The sequence below is a fragment of the Lutra lutra genome, chromosome 4, assembly GCF_902655055.1.
Source record: "Lutra lutra chromosome 4, mLutLut1.2, whole genome shotgun sequence".
Lineage (NCBI taxonomy): Eukaryota > Metazoa > Chordata > Mammalia > Carnivora > Mustelidae > Lutra > Lutra lutra.
The window spans coordinates 178,378,376-178,402,342 of NC_062281.1; the positions used below are offsets into that span (position 1 = coordinate 178,378,376).

At 43.1% G+C, this 23,967-nt stretch overlaps 1 protein-coding gene across 5 annotated transcripts in view; it reads right to left on the bottom strand.

Annotated features, from left to right (window-relative positions):
- Nucleotides 1-20,936, bottom strand: part of CEP85 (centrosomal protein 85) — a 36,547-nt gene extending 15,611 nt beyond the window's left edge. Inside the window, exons 1-8 of one of the 5 annotated variants that reach the window (XM_047725955.1) lie at nucleotides 20,801-20,936; nucleotides 14,914-14,989; nucleotides 11,227-11,379; nucleotides 3,081-3,397; nucleotides 2,703-2,810; nucleotides 1,746-1,879; nucleotides 1,198-1,315; nucleotides 39-224 (exon numbers count right to left, since the gene is read on the bottom strand). In XM_047725955.1, the coding sequence (XP_047581911.1) occupies nucleotides 39-224; nucleotides 1,198-1,315; nucleotides 1,746-1,879; nucleotides 2,703-2,810; nucleotides 3,081-3,397; nucleotides 11,227-11,379; nucleotides 14,914-14,968 (1,071 nt within the window). In that variant the 5' untranslated portion in view covers nucleotides 14,969-14,989; nucleotides 20,801-20,936. Of the gene's footprint in view, nucleotides 1-38; nucleotides 225-1,197; nucleotides 1,316-1,745; nucleotides 1,880-2,702; nucleotides 3,398-3,942; nucleotides 4,087-11,226; nucleotides 11,380-14,913; nucleotides 14,990-20,800 lie in introns of those variants that run through there. The other 4 variants (XM_047725954.1, XM_047725952.1, XM_047725953.1 and 1 more) reach the window with 4 other exon arrangements.
- Nucleotides 20,937-23,967: the final 3,031 nt, after the last annotated feature.

Here is a 23,967-nt window from a genome sequence, read left to right on the forward strand (position 1 = left end):
CCTTTGTGAATTAGAAAGCTACCAACTCCTTAGCTCACCCTTTCTTCCTGTTTCTTCCCTTCCTCTGAGTGCTTCTGCAACGCCACTTTGAGTGATTCTCTGATGAGCTGAATTTCAACTTCTGAAGCAGAGAGTTTCTTTTCAAGCTCGATCTTTTCTTTGTTCAGGGCTTCTGTCTTCTGTGCAAATTGTGCACGTAAGAAAGTGTTCTCTCGCTGCAATTCCTGCATAAAGATTCTCAATACATAATGGTTCCTCACCCTTACAGTCCCATGTACTTTACTTATCCTCGATCTACTTTGTGGTCAAATATCATCTTTCTCTAAGAATTTCCTCAAGCAGTGCTTCTCACAGTGTAGTCCTAGGACTAACATCTTTAGCATCACCTGGAGATTTGTCAGAAATAGAAATTCTTGAGCCCAACTCCCAGCCCACTGACTCAGAAACTCTGGGGATGGGGCTCAACAATCTGTGTTTCAACAGGCCCTTCAGGTGATTCTGAAGCACACTCACATTTTCTCCTCTACTCATCCTCTATATGATCTTGGGCAAAAGTTCTTCCTCACTCTTGGGCCTCAATTTTTTCACCAGTAAATTAGAGGACTGCACCAGATTTTATATAAGGGTCTTTCTCACTCTAACATTCTGATTCTATAAGATAGAACCGTCTTGACAGGCCCACTATGTGGCAAAGCCAGTACTATAATCTGTTTAATACTCATCACTCAAAAGCCCATATTGCAGAAGAAGTAAGCAAAGCAAGCTTTTCCAGGAGCCACTGCCCTCAGTGAAAATATGGCTACCTTTACTTGCTCCTAGACATGGAAAAATTAAAAAATGAGAATGGCTCTAAATCCCATTACCTCTGCCTCTCCCTCCATTTGGCTACAGCTGGTAGATTAAGACTTATCAGAACATCACCCAGGTCAAGAAGCTTACTATGTACCTTGCTCTGCCTTCGTTTTTTTCCCAAGTATGTCCTGACACCAAGGCATACCTGATTCTACCCTCGAGCCTTTTCTGCCTCCACAAAGGCAGAATGAGGGATGTTTTATAATTAGGATGCCTACCCTTTTAAGGGCAAGGACACCTTATATCACTTGATCCCTTTTCTATCTCCTGGATACCGTAGTACCAAGCAAAGGTAAGACACTGAGTTATGACAACCAGAATGCCATTCTGGCTGCCAATGCTTACCTGCAGCCTCAGCAAGCAGACATCCCCAAAGGGGGCAGGGCGGCCCAAAAGGGCACTGTGGACTTGCAGTTCACTTTCTCGTACTTTCTGCTCCAGCTGAGAGATATGTTTCCTCTGCCTGCAAAAGCCAGTAGAATGAGGTCCAGGGTACTGACACTAACCCACTGGCAACACGAGCCCCCACTTTCCTTAAGTGGATACAATTCATACTATGTAAACCAAAAAAGGCCTTGCGTCTGGACAGTACAGTCTTGCTGAAGGAGGAAGAGCAAATAAGAAAGCTGACTTGGGGGAAATGAGGAAAGATCAGCTACAAAGGACTGGCTGTCCACTTCAGGCACTCCCAGAGTCCCTGCAGAGCATACACAATTGGCCTATCCCATTACTCAAATACAGAACTAGGTTGCTTGCCAACCTAGCCCGACCATGAAGGAAGGCACGGACCCAAACAGAGAGGGATGTGCTACCCTTGGAGAGACCTCATTAGGTGCCCTCAGTGTGGGCTGGGAGAGCAGAGCCTGGTACCAGGGCACCCCTTGACCTCTTACTTGTCAATGAGGAGCTCCTTTTCCTTCAGAAGGTGTTCATTACTGTTTAAGATGCTGATCCACTGCGCTGGTTCTAATGTGGGCAGTGATGGAGCAAAAGCAGCAGGATGGTGGCAGATGGCTCCATTCTGAAGCTGGAAGACAAGGAGGCCCAGAGAGGCTTGATCTTGACCCAAAGGCACCTGGACAGCCTTACCTGAGCAGTAAACAGTTGGGTCTCTAGTCAAGGCTCAGTTTGGCTCAGCTGAGGAGGCCCAGTGTTTATGAAATAATTTTAGCTCTGATGCATGACTGGAAAGAACCTGCCAGGGAGACTTCTGCCAATTGGACACTCCCTGCTCATGAAGGCTCTAGTTTCTAAGAAAAGGTCACTTATCTTTCATTATCTGGCAAGAGAGGCAAAGCAGGAGCTAAGATGTCCTAACCAACCAGGAAAGGAGAATAAGTCTTGCCTTTTTCCTTCCCACTCTTAAGCAGCACAAGGCTTTTTTTTTTTTTTTTTAAACACAAAATTAGTACAATGGAAGAAACACAGGGGTTCAGAGATGGTTTTTAAACCCTAGCTCTGCTACTTACCAGCTTTGTGACCCTGGACAGATTACTTATTCTAAGAACCTGGTAAATTTCTACATTTACCTCATCAAAGTGCTACAAGGATTAAATTAAGATTTCGTATGTGAAAGTAGCTAGCCTACTGATACATAAGTACACAATCAGGGTTAATGTCACAACTTTTGGGGTCTTCTGTTGTAACTCTCCACTCTGGAGGACCCATCTGGTGTTTAATTAGATGACCAACATATTCAATGGCATTCACAAGCCTTCACTTCCCATCTATAAACATCTTCGGTCTATTTTACAAATGTTTTCTTTAGAGTCAAAACTTACGGGACTAAACCTATAGAGTTCTAAGATCTGCAAAGAACCCACAAAATCCAGCGCAAGAAGGGTCTCTACCTGCATCTGCTCCATCTGCAAACGGATCATCTCCAGCCGCTGCCGGCAAGTGCTGAGCTCGCAAGACCGCTCATGTGGGCGCCAAGGGTCAGGGTTCGGCTGCCATACCTGAGAGGGTAGAGGCTTGGAGAAGCCAGGAGCAGGTTGGAGTCCCAAAGGGAGCACTCCACTGCTATTAGGGTGAGGTCCATTCCGCTCACATACCACCCCACTGCCCGGTGCCTTCTTGGTCTCAGGCAACACTTTGTATAACTCCTTGTTCGTGTCAGCTCTTGGGCTGTGAAAGTGGACTTGGTAGTGGGGATCAGAATAAAGTGTCTCCATCATTGCCGACTGATTAAGGGTAGACTCCATACTGGGCATATCAAACTTCCTCACCTCTTCTTCTCTTTCATGTCCCACTGTTGGAAACCAGGACTGTTCAATTCCATTTTCTCCAGGAGCACCACAAAGATACATGAAATCTCTAGACAGGCCAGGAGAACGTTTCATTGCACCAAGGTCTCCATTTCTTGTCATCCCCGCACTTTCAGCCAGCCCTGACAAAGGGAGTTTGGAGGAAGAGAGTCCAGCAGGTATAGAATTTGGCTTGACAGGAGAGGTCCCCAAAGTGGAAGGTATCACATGGGCTGTTGGAATGGTTATGTGGCTTTTGATGGGCTGGAAAGAAGGGCTGCTACTTGAGCTACAAAAATCTGCGAAGAGAATAATCTTCCGTAAGTCAAAACTGAAGCAGGAGGATTTCTTTCTCTCTCTCTCTCTTTTTAAAAGATCTTACTTATTTGACAGAGAGACAGAGAGCACAAGTAGGCAGAGCGGTAGGAACAAGGAGAGGAAAAAGGCTCTCTGCTGAGCAGGGAGCCTGACGTGGGGCTCGATCCCAGGACCCTGGGATCATGACCTGAGCTGAAGGCAGCCGCTTAATGACTGAGCCACCCAGGCACCCCAGCAGCAGGATTTCTTGAGTTTGGCTGCTATGCCAGATGTTCTCTCCTGACTGAGACCAAGCAGAATAGATACGATCATCATAAGTATCAGGCAGAAAGGCAGCCTAACTGAGAAGTTACGTGTATTCTAGGATCTCAAATGCCATTCACAAGGAAAACCAACAAAAGGCAACATCAGCTTTACTTTTAACTTACACTCTGTCCTTTTTATTTGAAAAAAAATCTTGCCAGTCAACAAACAAAGCTGAGAAACGAATTTAAAACCAAAAAGCAAAAACCAAAAGACCACTTACTTAAGGGAAATGGATTAGGTCCTACTCTTCTGGGAGCTGGGCAACTCTCAAGCTACAATCCAATCCAATAAAAATATTCTTTCCAAGGGTTGCCAGAATTCTCTGTGGCCTCCAAAAGCTTCCCAGTGAAGGTAAGCAACGAATCTGAACTATCCGAAGAATAGGCAAAGTGGATAGATAGTGCTGCTCTGTGTCCAGGACAGGGAGTACAGCATCTGAATCAGGATTCTATTCTCTCCCCCACACCCCAGACCTGACTGCCTGGATATGTGAAGTTATTCTTAGTAACTCTCAGGTTTCACTTAGCACAGGGAGCACTCTCAAGTGGGTACACACTGAAATCCTCTATTTTATATTTTGCCTTCCCCCTTGTTTATATCCAACTGTGACTTTTCACTTTTCGTTCATACTCAATTTCTGCTTCCTTTAGCTCTTGCCTGGTTTTGGAGGACAACTCTCTCATTAGACCTGCTACAGAAGGTACACATTTCTACATTATTTCCAACTTTCAAGTGCTACTCTGAAAAAGACTATAGGGTCACAGAACTAATGCGTCAAGGCAATGGGCTGCGAGCAAACAAGACAGTAATGTCAGGAAACATACCTGTTACCTTTATTTTTTTTTTAAAGATTTATTTATTTGACAGAGATCACAAGTAGGCAGAGAGGCAGGCAGAGAGAGAGGGGGAAGCAGGCTCCCCACTGAGCAGAGAGCCCGATGTGGGGCTCAATCCCAGGACCCCGAGATCATGACCTGAGCCGAATGCAGAGGCTTAACCCACTGAGCCACCCAGGCGCCCCTACCTGTTACCTTTAGCCGGGAGTAAACTGAGTAAGGGGACAAGGAATATAATGTCTTCCTTTTTCTTTTTTTTTTTCCTTTTAATTTATTTGACAGGGAGATAGAAAGTGAGCACAAGTAGGCACAGTGGCACGCAGAGGGAGAGGGAGAAGCAGGCTCCCTGCTGAGCAAAGAGCCCGGTGTGGGACTCAATCCCAGGATCTGGGATCATGACCTGAGCCAAAGGCAGCCACTTAACTGACTGAGCCACCCAGGCACCCCTGTCTTCCTTTTTCAACTATGTCCAGTACTCTTTGCAAACCAAGCACATCTACCATGAAGAGTGGACAACCAATTCAATTCATTTCTTTTTTCTTTCCATCAACTAACACAGAACACACTCAGCTAATGAGGATAGATACTATAACCTTTCCCAGAATTACTACACATCAGCTACCATCTTCTAATATGGGTTTGTAAGTAGCTCTTTAAGGGATGCCTGGGTGGCTCAGTTGGTTGGACGACTGCCTCCGGCTCAGGTCATGATCCTGGAGTCCCGGGATTGAGTCCCGCATCGGGCTCCCGGCTCCGCGGGGAGTCTGCTTCTCTCTCTGACCTTCTCCTCACTCATGCTCTCTCTCACGGTCTCTCAAATAAATAAATAAAATCTTTAAAAAAAAATAAAATAAAACCATGGACACCTGGGTGGCTCAGCTGGTTGAGTGTCAACTCTTGATTTTGGCTGAGGTCATGATGTCAGGATTGAGGGACTGAGCCCCACATCAAACTCCAGACTCAGAGCAGAATCTGCTTGAGATTCTCTCCTCTTCCCTCGGTGTCCCCCCACCCCGCCCCAACCCCGCCACTCATGCGGTTTCTAAAATAAATTAATAAATATAATCTTAACAACAACAACAAAAAGGCAGCGCCTGGATGGTTCAGTTGGTTAAGTGTCCAATTCTTGGTTTCGGCTCAGGTCATGATCTCATGGCTGAGGGATCAAACCCTGCAACAGGCTCTGTGCTCAGCTCAGAGCCTGTTTCAGATTCTCTCTCCCTTCTCCTTCCATGTACATGCTCTAATAAACAATCTTTTAAAAAACAAACACAGAAACAACCCCCCCCACCAAAAAACAAAAACCATGGACAAATTATCCCTTATAATGTATGAGATAAGGCAAAGTGTCTAATTTCCTATACTTAGATTATCTTGGGGATATATATAAAAGGCCATACTAAAACAAAACAACAGTAATTTCTGATAAATGTGTCTGCTTCTAAGGACCCAGAACATTTCAGACGCTAAGGACACAGTTTTTGAGGTCCCATAACTTATACATAGGAATAGGCAATAGGCTAAAGCAGACTGTGGTGATGAAAACTTCCAAGAATAGCAAGCTCTCCATTTGAAACCCTCTGTAACGGTACCATAATATTCACTCTCACCAAGGGTCTCTGCTTTCAAAGTAGAATTATGGAACAGAAGATCATGAAGTTGTAGCATATGAAGGACTGCTATTGTGCTGAACTTTGTAACCCCTCCTTCCATTCTCCATCTACAGCACCACCTACTCTCAAGACTCACCAAATTCAGTTTTGAGCCCATAACCCCCAAAGTAGTAATGCCAAAACCAAAGCCTGGAAAGTTATCAAATGACCCAGGACTTCTAATTTTCTAGAAGTGTGGTTGATCCACTGGTAAAAGAATAAAAATCTTTTTCAGCAGGTCACTTATCTATTAAGTTTATTTATAGTAAGAAAACTGGCATTCTTTTTTTTTTTTTTTAAGAATTTATTTATTTATTTGACAGAGAGAGAGCACAAGTAGGCAGAGCAGCAGGCGGAGGGAGAGGGAGAAGCAGGCTCTCTGCTGAGCAGGGATCCCCGGATCCTGAGATCATAACCTGAGCTGAAGGTAGCCACTTAATTGACTGAGCCACCCAGGGACCCAGAAAACTGGCAATTCTGACAAACTGCTATAAAATGTCAAGTTACACCTTAAGTCTGGTTTGTATTTTGAAACATTTTGAAGCAAAACAGCAACACTCATTTTTCTTTAAAGATTTTATTTATTTGAGAAAGAGGGAGAGAACAAGCACAAGCAGGCAGAGAGACAGAGGGAGAGAGAGAAGAAGCTGAGCAGGGAGCCTGATGTGGGACTCAATCCCAGGACCCCTGAATCGTCACCTAAGCTAAAGGCAGACGCTTAACCAACTGAGCCACCCAGGTGTCCCACAACACTCATTTTCAAAAGGGCCACTTACCTTCTACAATTTTCAAAGGCTCAAAATTTAGTGTATGGGATATGTGATTTTTAGAGAAGTCTACAGTTCTCAGAATATTGGGGTTTTGCCCCTTTAAGGATATTCATATTTCTAAATCTCTCCTCTCTTCAACCATACCCTCTGCCCCACTCCCTAATTCTTTCTAAAAACCACGCTTTCTCAGTGAGGGGTAGATTTAGCTATTACTAAATCTTGATCACTTCTGTCTATATCCCTTACTGGTTTATGAAGTAAGGGAGTCTGAACTAAGCCAGTTAACTACTGCAGTCTTTAATAAAAAGCTGAAAGTCTTCTGAAGTCGCCAGTATCCACCTCTACCCCATCCCTTACAATTCTTCAAGGTAAAACATTTTTTTTTTAAGATTTTATTTATTATTTGACAGAGAGAGAGACAGACACAGTGAGAGAAGGAACACAATCAGGGGGAGTGGGAGAGGAAGAAGCAGGCTTCCCGCCAAGCCAGGAGCCCCATGCGGGGCTGGATCCAAGTACCCTGGGATCATGACCTGAGTTGAGGGCAGACGCTTAACAACTGAGCCACCCAGGTGCCCCTCAAGGTAAAACATTTTAATGAAGGGTAGAATCAAAAGCAAACCTGTTCACTTTAAAGATGAAACAATGAAAAAAAGAAGATGCAACAATGAACTGTATTTTATACCAGTCATAAGGGTTCTTGTCAACTGGGCTCCTAATAAAACCAAGCTGGATGGATGGACACAATAAGCAAGGGTTAAGATAAAGACCACTGTATGTAACAAACATGGCAGAGAAGACATCTTGGATCCTTTATTTTTTTCAAAGATTTACTTATTTATTTATTTAGAGGGAGTGTGTGTGTAGAAGTGGGGGGAAAAGGAGAGAATCTCGAGCAGAGTGCACTGAATGTGGAGTCCGATGAAGGGCTCAATCTCATAATCTCACCCTGAGATCATGACCTGGGCTGAAATCCAAAGTTGGACTCTTAACTGACTGAGCCACCCAGGTGCCCCACCTTGGATCCTTTAAAAAAAAAAAAAAAAAAAAAAAAAAAGGCATCACATCAAGGCTACTACAATTTAAAAAGAATGCACTACACGGGAAATATATTTCCCCCCTCAAAGGAATAAAAAGCACAGAATCTGTGTAACAACGTAACTGAATTAAATACAGTCACTAAATTCAATAGGGGGAAATCTAGACCACTGTTTGATTTTTAAAAGAACTATTATTTAGTCAAAATGAAAAAGGTCCCATGACTGCAATGTAGACAAAACCTTAACAAATAACTAAACTGAGAGTAACACTTGATTACAGAAGTGACAGAAAAAATACTACAGCTGGGAGACCTGAATCTGACTAGTTGTGTGACATTAGGCAAATTACTTAACCCCTTGGAGAATTTTTGTTACTCACCAGCAAAAAGGAACTGGATTAAATGACTTTCAAAGTCCATCTACAACAAAATCTATGATTCAGTTCTACTCAACATTTATGAGCACCACGCCATATACACACAGCTATCAACTATTAAATGCCAGGTGTCTAAGGGTCAATACAGTAGATAACTGTTGTTGTTTTTTTTTTTACCCATTTCTATTTTCAAACATTTCTATCCTTTTCTTTAAAAAACAGCTTTACTGAAATATAATTCACATAACATTCAATTCACCCACTTGAAGTGTACAATTCAATGGTTTTTATTACATTCATTGCTGTGTAACCATCACTACAATCAATTATAGAATATTTTATTACCACAAAAAGAAACCTCTTACTCTTTAGCAGTCACATTCCATTTACCCTAACTTCCCTAGCCTTGGACAACCACTCATTTTCTGTCTTTCTGGATCTGCCTATTTTAGACATTTCATATAAATGGAATCATACAGTATGTGGCCTTTTGTGTCTGGCTTTACTTGGCATAATGTTTTAAAAGTTCAACTATTTTGTAACAGGTATTAGTACTTCATTTCTTACTGCAGAATAATATTCTATTATATGGATATACTACATCTGACTCATCCATTCATTAGTTGATAAACATCTGGGTTGTTTCCATTTTTGGGCTACTATGAATAATGCTGCTACGAATATTCATGTAACAAGTTTACGTGTGGATATATGCTTTCATTTCTCTTGGGTATATAGGTAGGAGTAGAACTGTTGAGTCATAGGGTAACTCCATGTTTTACCCTTTTGAAGATCTGCCAACCTGCTTTCCAAAGCAGCTTCAACATTTTACACTCCCACCAATAATGTATACAGGTTCCAATTCCTTGACATTCTCACCAAAACTTGTTATTATCTTTTTGATTATAGCTATCATAGTGGGTGTGACATCTGATAAAGTACTAAAGTGACTAGTTTTGTAACTCTAATCAAGTAATCTAATCACTTTGAAATTCAGCTTTCTCGGGGTGCCTGGGTGGCTCAGTTGGTTGAGCGTCCAACTCTTGGTTTTGGCTCAGGTCATGATCTCAAGGATTGTGGGATCTAGCCCTGTGTAGGGCTCTGCACTCAGCAGGGAGTCTGCTTGAAGATTCTCTTCCTCTGCCCCTCCTCCCACTTATGATCTTTCTCTCTCTCTCTCAAATAAATAACTCTTTGAAAAAAAAAAAAAAAAAGAAATTCAGGGATGCCTGGGCGGCTCAGTTGGTTGGGCCACTGCCTTCAGCTCGGGTTGTGGTCCTGGGGTCCTAGGATCAAGTCCTGCGTCAGGCTTCTTGCTCAGTGGGGAGCCTGCCTCTCTCTCTGCCTCTGCCTGACGCTCTGCCTGCTTGTGCTTTCTCCCTCTCTCTCTCTCTCTCTGACAAATAAATAAATAAATAAAATCTTAAAAAAAAAAAAAAAAGAAATTCAGGTTTCTCAGCTGTAAAATGGAAATAATATTTCATAGCGTTCTCAAAGATGTTAATGAAAAAATGTAGAAAAAATTTAGTATAGTATCCATCACAAAGTATTTAATAAATAGTTACTATTACCATCAGGTCCTCTGCCCTCTAGGAACTCACTATCTAAATGAAAAAATAAAATACACTTGTGATGCTTGGCTTGCTCAGTCAGTAGAGCATGGGGCTCTTCATCTTGGTTTGTGAGTTCAAAAGCCATATTGGGTATAGAGACTACTTAAATAAATAAAATTTTTTAAAAAAGAAAATACTCTTGTAAAACACTGTCTGGCAGTTATTACTTAATTTAAGTGACCCCCAAATGGCAGACACAATGAAGATTACAAGATGGCAGAGAGGGAGGGGTGCCTGGGTGGCTCAGTGGAATGAGTGTCTGCCTTCAGCTCAGGTCATGATCCCAGGCATCACATAGGGCTCCCTGCTCAGCAGGGAGTCTGTTTCTCCCTCCCCCTGCTCCTGTTCTCTCTCTCTCTCCACCCTCCCTCTCAAAATAAATGAAATCTTATTTTTTTAAAAAAGATTGCAGGGCACCTGGGTGGCTCACTTAGTTAAGCAACTGCCTTTGGCTCAGGTCTTGATCCTGGAGTCCCAGGATTGAGTCCCACATAGGGCTCCCTGCTCCACAGGGAGTCTGTTTCTCCCTCTGACCTACCCCTCTCTTGCTTTCTTTCTTTCTCTCTCTCAAATAAATAAATAAAAATTTTAAAACATTAAAAATAAAAAGATTACAGAGAGGGATCTCAGTAATGGGTGGAAGGGATGGGAAAAGTCTAGTCAGACACTTCACTAGATTTTGAAAAATAAGATCAGCACAGCTGGGAAGGGCAAGAAGAGGTGGAAACAACACAAATGGGCCTGGATTAAAGAAGAAAAGAGCTCAGATATCCAAAACAACAACAACAACAACAAAAGTTCTGTGCTTTTTCATTGCATAGTAAAACACCACACTCTATAACAGTAAGAAATATGTCTGATTGGGTGGGAAAGCCAGATCACAAAATTAAGGCCTCTGAACTTTATCCTCCAAGTAACAGAAGCAGTCGAGGATTTACAGGAAAGGGAAACCATAAAACCAGGCTTTTAGAAAGATTAACCTGGCAGTAGAGGGAAAAGACTTGAGGACAAGAAACCTATAAAAAGTTATTAAAATAGGACAAACAATAAAAACTGAAAGAAAAGGGCCAAATGTAAGAAACACAGAGTAAAAAAATCAAGCAAACTCCTTGGCTGAAGTGCCCAAGTTATGAATATTCTGGAATTGACAGTATACATGGAACACAATCTGAAAATGACAACACATATTAGTAAACAAACCATTAATCCAAACTTACCCTCTGCAATGTCTGAGCATGATGTGCCAATGGCTGTGTCTCCACTGTCAGCTACACTTGAGCAGCGGCTGAAGCGACTCCGAAAAGCCTCTGAGATAGCTGGGGTCTGCCATTCGGTTCCCAGGGAACTACCCTTTTGAATTACACCGGAACCTGAAACAAGCAACACTTCCCATCTTCAGTGTGAACCAGCTGATGTAACCCCACAAGACTGTTTAAATAAAGCCCTTAAACCTATGAAAAAAACAGCATCATTCTCTCTCCTGTGCCTATTTCAGCTTCTCTAAATTAGTTAATTTTGAATGGAAATAGCATGAGATGTGAGAAGGTTCACAGACAGAAAAAAGACTTACCAAGAACCCAGGAATCTATCAGTAGCTACCATTTTTTGAAATCTAGAAATTCTAACACTTTACCAACATGATCTCATCTACTTACTTACTTGAACAGTATCATCACCCCTATTTTACAGAGGACAGAGCTGAGATTTGAACCCAGGTTGTTCTGATTACAATATCCACATTCTTTCCTATTAAAGGATTTCTCAGTAGGTGCTTCTGGCACACTGGGCAAGACAATTCCTCAATGTGTAGTCTATACATGTCAGGATGGTTTAGCATCCTCGGTCCCTATTAAATGCCAGTAGCAGCCTTAACCCTATCCCACCATCACTATGAAACATGCAAATATACCATGTTTCCAAATGCTCCTTAGAGTAACAGGCAGTCCAGTATCTTGTTGAAAACCATTGCTTGGGGGTGCCTAGGTGGCTCAGCTGATTAAGTGTCTGACTTCAAGTCAATTCATGATCTAAGGGTCCTGGGATCAAGCCCTATTTGAACTCTGTGCTCAGCAAGGAGTTTGCTTCTCTCCCTCTGCTGTTCACCCCACTCGTGTGCATGTGGGCTCTCTCTCAAATAAATAAATTGAAGAGAGAGAGAGAGAGAAAGGAAGGAAGGAGAGAAAGAAAAAAGAAGAAAACCGTTGCTTGACTGAACTGGGGTACCTAGTGGGCAGGATGAATCCAGATCATGGTTAAGCCTTAGAAGTCAATCTGAAGAGTTCAACACTATTTTGAGTGCAATGCAAAAAACCCACTAAAATTTCTAAGTGGGTAAGACAAAACTAGATCGAGGAGATTTTTTTAAAAGATTTTTATTTATTTATTCAACAGAGAGACAGAGTGAGAGAACAAGTAGGCAGAGTGGCAGGCAGAGGGAGAGGGAGAAGCAGGCTCCCCACTCGGGGCTCAACCCCAGGACCCTGGGATCATGACCTGAGCCGAAGGTAATCCTTTAATCAACCAAGCCACCCAGGCGCCCCAAGACTGAGGAGATGTACTGAGCTTTAATAGCTTGCTACTTGAAGGCCATAGGTAGCAAGCATTCAATAAACACCTGATTTACTAGTATTCATTGTTAAAAAAAACTATAATTTTTCTAAACTGTATCTGATGATGCATGTAAACAAATGGACAAAAACGTAATGATGGCTACTTATCCATTTAAAATGTCAGAGTTTTAGCTGAAATCATAAAACGAGGTTCTACAGACTCTTTGATTTACTGGGAAGCAAATGATATTTGAACACAAATCACCTTATTCTCTTCTTCCAATTTTAGTGCTTCTCCCATCTTTTTAACTCACTTTCTTCTACTTTTGCTACCCTCTGCCTTCTACTGAAGTTCTACTCTAACTTTCCCCAAGGACTTATTCTTGGGGTCACAGTGGACTGCCTGATGTGAAAGAATCTATATGCATGCAGTAATCTGTAATACCCTTTCATTAAGACATACCTAATGATCAGAGCTTCTGATTAGCGTAAGATTAGCTGGTGTTACTATCTGTACATATAAGCATAATTCTAGCTAGAAGGAAAGAAATTTGACTTCTAGGAAAGTCTATATGGTGTTATCTCTCTAACCAGTAGACAAATTTCCAGGCCTTCTAAAATACTGAAAATCGGGGCGCCTGGGTGGCTCAGTGGGTTAAAGCCTCTGCCTTCGGCTCAGGTCATGATCCCAGGATCCTGGGATTGAGCCCCGCATCGGGCTCTCTGCTCAGCAGGGAGCCTGCTTCCCTCTCTATCTCTGCCTGCCTCTCTGCCTACTTGTGGCCTCTGTCTGTCAAATAAATTTAAAAAAAAATCTTAAAAAAAAAATAAAATAAAATACTGAAAATCGATTGAGGGCCTCTATTACCATCTTTCTGGCCTCTTACTTCTTATCACTACTAATCTTCCATTCTTTACCAGTACCACTTTTCTATCTGCTCACTCCATACATCAATTCTGAAGAGATATTTGCTAAAATAAAAATGTATTTTATGAGGTGCCTGGCTGGCTAAGTTGGTAGAGCATCTGACTCTTGATCTTGGGGTTGTGAGTTCAAGCCCTATGCTGGGTGTAGAGATCACTTTTTTTTTTTTTAAAGATTTTATTTATTTATTTGAGAGAAAGATCATAAGCATGGGGTAGGGGTAGAGGAAGAAGCAGACTCCCTGCTGAGCAAGGAGCCCAATGCAGGACTTGATCCCAGAACTCCAGGATCACCACTCAAGCCGAAGGCAGACACTTAACTTACTGAGCCACCCAGGAGCCCTAGAGATCACGTAAATAAATAAAACTTTTAAAAATGTATTTTGGTATAGGTACAGAGGCTTATGCTTATTTCAAAATTCAAGTTTGAAAGCTGAAATTTTTTTGTTATGTCATATGTCCTATCACTAACATCTTTTTAATCAAAATATTAAGACTATTATTAATCAAATGAAAGACTACTAAAGATAAAGTCATCAGAAAAGCAGTGAGTTTTGTTAGAAATTTCTACATCCCCCAAATTTGTGTGTTATAACATAATTGTCATTAGAAATTATACAATCCAGCCCTAAAACAGTGAATGGCATGTAGCAGATGTTCAATAAATATTTGCTGAAGGAATCTTGAACTGATTCAACAAATGTTTTTCAAAATGCTTAATCTATGCAGGGCAGCACTCCTAGGAGAATACAACAAACATCTAACAAATGCTGTAAGGCACTGTAGGATTTTAAAGTTAAATAAAATATATCCTTAGTTGAAAAAAATATACCCCTCTCTTCATAAACACCTCAGAATTCAAAAAGCTATTTTTCTATCCTACCTTCTATTTAAACATACCACATCTAATATGTGTTTATTTACGTATTTATGTATGTTTAACATATATATTTAATATATCCACTTAATATATCTACTGAGCTTTCAAAATCTTGTCAATCCATTCTAAAGATAAATTCCTGAGTCTCTAGTGACAACATAACTGAGACTGTTGGCATCCAAGAAGAATTCCAATCTTTGTGGGCTAGCAGATGACTGACCCACCCACAGGACTACAAAGACAACATAGAACACAGTAATTTATGCTGTGTTTTTCTGATTTCAAATGGAACTATGTTCCAAAGTCATTCTGTTCCTTCATGTGTCCTCCCCTCCCAATCAATCACGTGGTCTTCTTGGAAGCCATGAAGGACCAGAGATAAATAGTTGTTCTTTTGGAGAGGGCTGTTTTTCTATTCAATATAGCCTCATATTATTTTTGTTCTTTAAGTACCAGCATTTTAGTGAATGTTTGTTTGCTAAGTATTTCCGTTAAAGGAAATTTCTGTTATGAAAAAACAGAGCAAAGGTCAGAAAACTCTGCTTACTCACCTGGTGAAGTGGCATGAGAAATCCTCTCACTTGGGTATTTCTCCTGCATGGCCATCAACACCGTTATTTGAGCCAACTGTAAAATGAAGGAATAACCAGTCAGAGCTCTCCACTATCTTTTAACTCCTTGTAACTCGCTCCCATTCAACTGAAACTGTCAAACCCACACAGGATTCGTCTTCCACATGTTTTACTTCTAAAGATATATATATATTTTCTAAGGATTTTATTTATTTATTTGACAGATAGAGATCACAAGTAGGCAGAGAGGCAGGCAGAGAGAGAGGGAGGAAGCAGGCTCCCTGCCAAGGAGAAAGCCCCATGTGGGGCTCGATCCCAGGACCCTGAGACCATGACCTGATCCAAAGGCAGACGCATTAACCCACTGAGCCACCCAGGCACCCCCTAAAGATAGATTTTTTTAAAATATTTTATTTATTTATGTGAGAGAGGAGAGAGAGAGCATGAGCAGGGGGAGGGGTGGAGGAAGAGGGAGAAGCAGACTTCCCTGCTGAGCAGGGAGCCCAACATGGGGCTCAATTCCAGGATCTTGGGATCATGACCTGAGCCGAAAGCAGAGGCTTAACTGATGGGAGCTACCCAAGCGCCTTTCCTACAGATATTTTTTAAGGCAAAGCAACTCCTGATAGTCCATCCTACTTCTCTTCCTAAAGTGAGACAAAATCTAGAACCAAATAGAGATTCTTAATACTGATCCTATATGTCCTAGAATTCCTCAACTGTTGCAAAAATTAAAAATAATATTATTTTCATTTTATTTTTTAAAAAAGATTTTATTTATTTATTTGAGATCAAGAGGGAGAGGGAGAGGGGCACAGGCATGCAAGAGTAGGAGGAGGGGCAAAGGGAGAGGCAGAAGCAGGCTGTCCAGTAAGCAGGGAGCCCAATGACCCTGGGCTCAATTCCAGGACCCTGGAATCATAATCTGAGCTAAAGGCAGACACGTAACTGACTGAGCCACCCACGTGCCCCATAACATTACTCTCAATTAACACACTTTACCACAGATTTTCTTAGCCATGGAAACAGGATGAGAGAGTAGGGTAGAGAAAGAACTAAATAACCAAACCAACAGTGTATTATTATGACTCAATTATCAACATAAATTCCCCAATTCCTCCAGTAATGAAAGTTAATTATTAAGATGCACAAAAGAGGGCGCCTGGGTGGCTCAGTGGGTTAAGCCGCTGCCTTCGGCTCAGGTCATGATCTCAGGGTCCTGGGATCGAGTCCCGCATCGGGCTCTCTGCTCAGCAGGGAGCCTGCTTCCCTTCCTCTCTCTCTCTGCCTGCCTCTCTGCCTACTTGTGATCTCTGTCTGTCAAATAAATAAATAAAATCTTTAAAAAAAAAAAAAAGATGCACAAAAGAAAAAAAATAAGATGCACAAATAGAATTCTTGGTCATAAGAAGAACCCCAATTCTCAGCTGGGAACACAAGATTTTCTTCCCATTTATATTTATTCTAATGGTAGGCTGTGAGAATTCAGCAAATGTCTGATTACTATCTGTGTAAACAAAAGCCTTAAATAACTGTAACTAACAGTAGCAAATAATATCTTATATTTGCATAGTACCTGAGAGGCATGGCAATACAGGGAAGTGGTTCAGAGTATGTACTTGTGATCAGACAGCTTGGGTTTGAAGGCTGACTTCATTAGCTGTGTAACGTTGGGCAAATTTTGTAGTATCTCTATACCTCAGTTCCTTCACATAAAAATGAAGATGGGGGCACCTGGGTAGCTCAGTTGGTTAAGCACCTGCCTTAGACTCAGGTCATGATCCTGGGGTCCTGGGATTGAGATTGAGTCCCAAGTCAGGCTCCCTGCTCAGCAGGGAGTCTGATTCTCCCTCTCCTCCCCGCTCATGCTATCTCTGTCTCTCTTTCTGTCTCAAATAACAAAATCTTTAAACAAATAAATAAATAAAAATGAGGATGGGGGCACTTGGGTGGCTCAGTCAATTGGGCATCTGACTCAGGTCATGGTCTCAGGATATGGATGAAGCTCCATGTTTGGCTGTGCATTCAGCAGGGAATCTGCTTGAGATTCTCTTTCCCTCTCCTTCTGTCCCTCCCCCTGCTTGTGTGCATGCACTCACTGCCTCCCTCTCTCAGATAAATAAGTAAATCTTAAGAAAAAATAAGTGAAAATGAGGATTGGAGTGGTTGGTTGGGTCTGTCAGTTAAACGTCCAACTCTTGATCTCAGCTCAGGTCTTGATCTCAGGGCTGTGAGTTCAAGCCCCATGTTGGGCTCCATGCTCAGTGTGGAGCCTACTTAAAATAGTAGCAATAAAAATAAATAAAAATTAGAATAAAGACAGGACCTAATTCATGCCAATTCATTTAAAATTAACTCACAACAGTGCCTGACACATGTAAGTGCTTAATTATGTTTTTATTATGATTACTTGGCAGTTTACATCAATAAAAAATGAGATATGATCGTCCTTGGAAGATAGTGTTTGAATTTAGAAATTGAATTTATAAGAGTCCCCAAAGAGTTTGGGACAAACTCAATTGATCACAATTCTTAGAAGTGAAATTCAACTTTGGTGAGAAAACAAAGGCTATATGGGTACTATTTCTCTAATGTGCTTTACTGACCTCTATAGTTTTCTCTTAGTAACAACAACACAAACCCTTGCTAATTCAAGACCTCTATAACAGAAATGGTACCATCCCCTGATATCCCAGTTCTTCACATAGTGGGTAAGAGATGACTGTTCAGTAAAAGCTTCAATTTATGGCTATTATCATTTAGTGTGTTAATGGTGACACAGAAGGATTAGATTATTTACCTAGCAGTGGTATCAAATGGTCAATATCAAAATCCTTTTCTTCACTTATAAAGAAAGTGGGTGGCTCAGTGGGTTAAAGCCTCTGCCTTCAGCTCAGGTCGTGGTCCTGGGGTCCTGGGATCAAGCCCCACATCGGGCTCTCTGCTCAGCAGGGAGCCTGCTTCCCTTCCTGCCTCTCTGCCTACTTGTGATCTCTGTCTGTCAAATAAATAAATAAAATCTTAAAAAAAAAAAAAAGTTACTCTGTAACTCGGAAATTCCATTCCTAAGTATATGTTCAAGAGAAATAAAAACATGTTCACACAAAATTTTGTACATGAATGTTCACAGTAGCATTACTTACAATAGCTAAGAAGCAGAAAAAACTCAAATGTCCATCAACTGATAAACAGGTAAATTCCATTTATATGAAATGTCCAGAACTAGCAAATCCATATACACAGCAGATTAATGGTTACCAAGTACTAAGAGGTGGGAGGTCAGGGAATGGGTAACAACTACTAATGGACATGGTGTTTCTTTCCAGGGTGATCAAAATCTCCTGAGACTGGATAGTGGTGGTGGCTGCACAATCTTGTGAATGTACTAAAACCATTTAATTGTACGCACATAAAACTGAATTTTATTGTACATGAATTCTACCTCAATTAAAAAAAAGAAAAGAAAACTCCCACAAGGAGTAAAACGGTATGGAAGAGATAATTCTCTTTTTTCTTAAGTAGCCTCCAAGCCCAGAATGGGGACCAATACAGGGCTCAAACCCACAACCCTGAGATCAAGACCTGAGCCAAGACCAAGAGGTGGATGCTTAACCGACTGAGCCACCCAGGTGCCCCTGGAAGAGGTAATTCTTGAGTTTTTCCTACTAAGTTCAGAAGTAGATGAGCTACTGATGGTTTCTAGGACCATCTGAAGGACATAAAGATTTCCTGAGATAAAAGTGAGAGATATGAATGTATAAGAAGTAACAAAAATAACCAATTACACAGCCAAGAAAGGTAGGAGTGAATGGAAGCAGACAGAAGAAACGCCCACATGGATGGTTTCTATCTTCAAAGCCCTTTAAACTGCTGAAGTATTCATTCAACAAATTTAACAAGTACTGAATATTTACTACCCACAAAGCACTGTGCTAAACACTCTATTAGAGGTATAATGTCTTATATTTAATGCTCACATCAAATCTATGAGGCAGTTATTACCCTTATTTTATGGATGAAAAAAATGAAGGTTGAGAGAAGGGAAGGTCATATAGCTAGGAAGAGGCTTCAAAGCCAGGACTGTGTTCTAATGCTATAGAGATTCTAGCCTGCATTCTTTCTCTGTGTGACAAAAATAAATGAATGTAGTTATGAAGGCACCATAAGTTGGGAGTTTCTGCTTCAGACACAGCCAGAGCTGAAAGCCCCAAAGTAGTTAGAAGCAGGGACAGCGCATACAGTTTCTTCACGTTGCTCTTGGTCACCACCCCGGCTCTATTTCCCAAGTTGCCTCCCAAGAATTAGGTTTTGATTGTTATAAGTATTTCTCCCCTTGAAGAATTACAATGTTAGTGTGGGATGTCACACTGGCAGCTGTTGAGAATCCACATCAAGACAGGAGAGGATATGAAGGGATACGTAGCTGACAAAAGCGCATTAAGAATCTCACACCACTGGGGCGCCTGGGTGGCTCAGTGGGTTAAAGCCTCTGCTTTCCGCTCATGTCATGGTTCCAGGGTCCTGGGATCGAGCCCCACATTGGGCTCTCTGCTCAGTGGGGAGCCTGCTTCCTCCCCTCTGCCTGCCTCTCTGCCTACTTGTGATCTCTAATAAATAAATAAAATCTTTAATAATAATTAAAAAAAGGAATCTCACACCCTGGCAGTATTTTCATGACCTTGATCATTCATTAAACCAGACCTAAAGAAAGAGAAGCCAAATTCTTCCCAAGAAGTTGCCTTTACAAAGTCTTGAGACCTACACCACCACCAGACCATTATAAAACCTACAAGGCCTAGGGGCATTATCTTAATCATCCTGGTTATCATAACCCTTCCGTACCTAGCACACAGTATTCGATTCATCAAACAAAATTTACTGAGGGCCTACTATTCGCCTGGCTCTGTGCCATGTGGTGGAAATACCCTGGTGTAAAAGGCAAACGGGGTTCTGATCTTCCTGTTTTAGCGCAATGGGAGTGCTGAATACCCTCTACTGAACAAATTCGCTGTAACCCACTAAACTTGTAGTCAGTCCAAAGCACCAGCTCCTCCTTGCCTCATCTAGAGCAGGTGGTCTAGACAATCTGGATGCTCCTGACATTTTAGGTAGATAAATCTTTGCTTGAAGCCGGGGGGGGGGGGGGGGGGGGGGGGGCTGTGCTGCACAAAGTTGAATGTTTCGCAGCAGCCCTGACCTTCTATCCACTAGTACCAGGAGCAATCCCTGAGTTGCCGCAAATGAAAATGTTTCCTGACACTGTCAACTACCAGTGCGGGCTGGGAAACTCCAGCCTAGCGCCTTCACAAGAGCTGTCTCCCAACCCTAAGTCCCTATTCATCCTGTAACCCCCAGCCCCAACTTCCCTTCCTCAGGGAGGGCTCCCTGCCCTCTCGGACTACAAAGGCGCCTTCTGCCTAGTGCTGTGTACTTCTCCAGCCCACACCATGCAGCCCTAACCGAGTCGTCACCCGCTTCACGTCTACTCTTCTCTGGGACCGTCCGCTCCGCAAAGGCAAGCAACGTGGTACCCGCCGTCCCCTCCCCCGGCGACTGGCACAGGGCCTACTCTTTACAAAGGTAAAGCAACTGCTAGGGAGTGAACGATGGAGAAAGCCACACGAAGAGGGCAGGGAGGCGAGCGAGTCGCGAGGGGGCGTGTGCGGGGCATTATTTTAGGAAGCCCAGCGGGTGAAAAACCCAGAGGGGACGACTTAATAGCTCCGCGCATGCGCTTCGCTCTCCCACGGCCCCCGAAGAAGGTAGGTCATGAGTGTCTGGGGTCCTTTGGGGCTCCTCCCGGGCTCCCCAAGGTGGGGCGGGGTCTCCTAGCCCGAGAAGGGCTCCCGAAGGGAGGAGGACTTACGTAGGGCCGAAAGAGGGCGGCGAAATCCCTAACCCAGGAACGCCGACTGCGGCCACTACGTCGGCCGCGGGCGGCAGTTCACTTCCTCAGCTCGCCTAACGGCCGTTACACACCCGCCAGGCCGCGCGCCTCAGAGCGCGCGCCGCCCCACCCCACCCCTTTCTGCCCGCCTGTGGCCAATCAGGAGTCTGGCCGCGCCGGTGTCCCGCCCCCGCACGCTGCGCTCCGCGCCGGGAGCGGCCGGATCTCTCTGCGCATGACCCCGCGGCTCCTCCGAGCCTCTTCTTCAGCCTCTAGCCCAGTCTCTCCTGTGGGCGGAGCCCTCGTCTCTCCGGTCGGGAGTGGCTTGCTGGGCTTGGGCTGTTGGAGGAGCTGGAGGCCAGGGAAAATCATTCGGGAGCCCCATCCCCAAACACCTGCCCCACCCTTCTCCCATTCCCCACGGCCTGTCAGTACTCCCATCTGAAATGAACCAAGGGGCCAGTCAGGTAGTGGTCCCGAGTTAGTGTGTGGCCTGAGTCACTGCCATGTCAGGGTTAGTGCTGTCTGTGGCTGGGGTCAGGGCTTGGGCTGGCTTAGGGTCAGTGGTCAGACTGTGACCAGAACTCAGGTTGAAGGGTAACTAACAGATCAATCTTGCCTCCCTACCCAACCTCGGTCCCCAGGAAAAGAACTAAGTTCATTTGCATTAATATATTCTATTTATTTATTTGTTTGTTTGTTTGACAGACGGAGATCACAAGTAGGCAGAGAGGCAGGCAGAGAGGCAGGCAGAAGCAGGCTCCCCGCTGAGCAGAGAGCCCGATGCGGGGCTCGATCCCAGGACACTGGGATCATGACCTGAGCCGAAGGCAGAGGCTTTAACCAACACTGAGCCATCCAGGCGCCCCTGCATTAATATATTCTTAAGAATCACGCTGGGGAATTGTTAAAAAGAGGAACAAAGCCATCAGCCAAAGGATAGTGAAAAATTCCAGGCTTCTGGAAACCTGACTTGGGAGGGAGAGGCATGGAAAACTTGTGGGATTTCTTAACTTTGAAGAACCAGACTTAAAGAGAGTTAATTACCGGATGAAATTCACTTCAGAGTTAGAACTCTGGGGATGTGCTCCAAAATTCTGTTCCACTCCCCACCTCGCCTCCAGCTTCATATAACATTTTAAGGTAAGCATATAGAAGGCATAAAATAGGCTTAATGGGTAATGAATCAGGGTATGATGTGATAGATGCATTTAGCTGGTATTCTCTGAAATTAGGACCAAACCCTTTTTTTTTTTTAAAGATTTTATTTATTTTTTTGATAGAGAGAAATCACAAGTAGGCAGAGAGGCAGGCAGAGAGAGAGAGAGGAGGAAGCAGGCTCCCTGCAGAGCAGAGAGCCCGACGCGGGGCTCGATCCCAGGACCCTGAGATCATGACCTGAGCTGAAGGCAGAGGCTTAACCCACTGAGCCACCCAGGCGCCCCTCAAACCCTTTTTTTAAAACATAAATGGTAGGGCGCCTGGGTGGCTCAGTGGGTTGGGGCCTCGGCCTTCGTCTCAGGTCATGATCCCAGAGTCTTAGGATGGAGCCGTGAATGGGGAACTCTGCTCGGCAGGGATCCTGCTTCCTCCCTCCTCTCTCTGCCTGCTTCTCTGCCTACTTGTGATCTCTGTCAAATAAATAAATAAAATCTTTAAAAAAAATAAAAAAAAACATAAATGGTAAGGATACATATCTAAATGAATAAATTTGTGGACTAGTGGGTAGGAAGTAGACTGATGGGTGGTGGAAACATCTGCTTGATTGCTTCTATTTCTTTTGTGAGAAACATCTGTGAAGAGGGAGGGAACAGGGACCTGTAGAGGACTGAGAAGAACGGGTAGGATTTGAAGAGCTGATGCAGAGAAGGGAAGACAAACCTAATTGGAAACATAATGGTAGTGCTAAGATTTAAATTTACAAATGGCAAATACTGCATTTGTACAGTTTACTCCAATGGATTTTTTAAAAAGATTTTATTTTTTATTTGACAGATAGAGATCACAAGTAGGCAGAGAGGCAGACAGAGAGGGAAGCAGGCTTCTTGCTGAGCAGAGAGCCGGATGCAGGGCTTGATCCCAGGACCCTGGGATCATTACCTGAGCCAAAGGCAGAGTCTTTAACCCACTGAGCCACCCAGGCGCCCCTCCAATGGATTTTTTAAAAGATTTTATCTTTAAGTAATCTCTACACCCAAGAACTAACAACATGATCAAGAGTCGCATGGTCCAACTGAACCAACCAGGTGCCCCAGATATCTGTATTTTATTTCTTTTTATTAAAATTTTTTAAAAAGATTTCATTTATTTGTTGGAGAGAGTGTGAGCATGCACAAGCAGAGGGACCAGCAGGCAGAAGGAGAAGCAGGCTCCCCATCGAGCAGGGAGCCCAACTTAGAACTGGATCCCAGGACCCTGGGATCATGACCTGAGCCAAAGGCAGACGCCCAACAGACTGAACCAGATATCTGTATTTTAAAAGTAACTCCATTATCATACAACTAATTTTCAAATGTGATTGAGTCTTCATATTTAAACCATGATTTGGTGTTAACTTCAGAGAATATTCACAATCAATTTTTAGATAAGAGGTAGTCTTTTTTTTTCTTTTTCAAAGATTTTATTTATTTATTTGACAGAGATCACAAGTAGGCAGAGAGGCAGACAGATAGAGGGGGGGGGGGGAAGTAGGCTCCCTGCAGAGCACAGAGCCCGATGTGGGGCTCGATCCCAGGACACTGGGACCATGACCTGAGCCGAAGGCAGAGGCTTTAACCCACTGAGCCACCCAGGTGCCCCAGATAAGAGGTAGTCTTAAATCTTCAGTTACTATATTATTTTAAAAAGACTTGCTGCAAGGGGTCCCTGCATGGCTCAGTCGGTTAGGTGTCTGGCTCTTGATTTCAGCTCAGGTCATGATCTCAGGGCTGTGGGCTTGAGCCCCAAACTGTACTCCACAGCTCAGCAGGGAGTGGGTTTGAGATTCTCGCTCCCTTCCCTTCTCTCCACTCCATGCTTGCTTGCGCGCGCATGCTCTCTCTCTCCAAAATAAATAAATCTTAAAAAAAAAAAAAAAAAGACTTGCTGAAAATTTAATGTCAATGGAAAAAAATAAAAAATAAGATGTCAATGGAACTATCACCTGA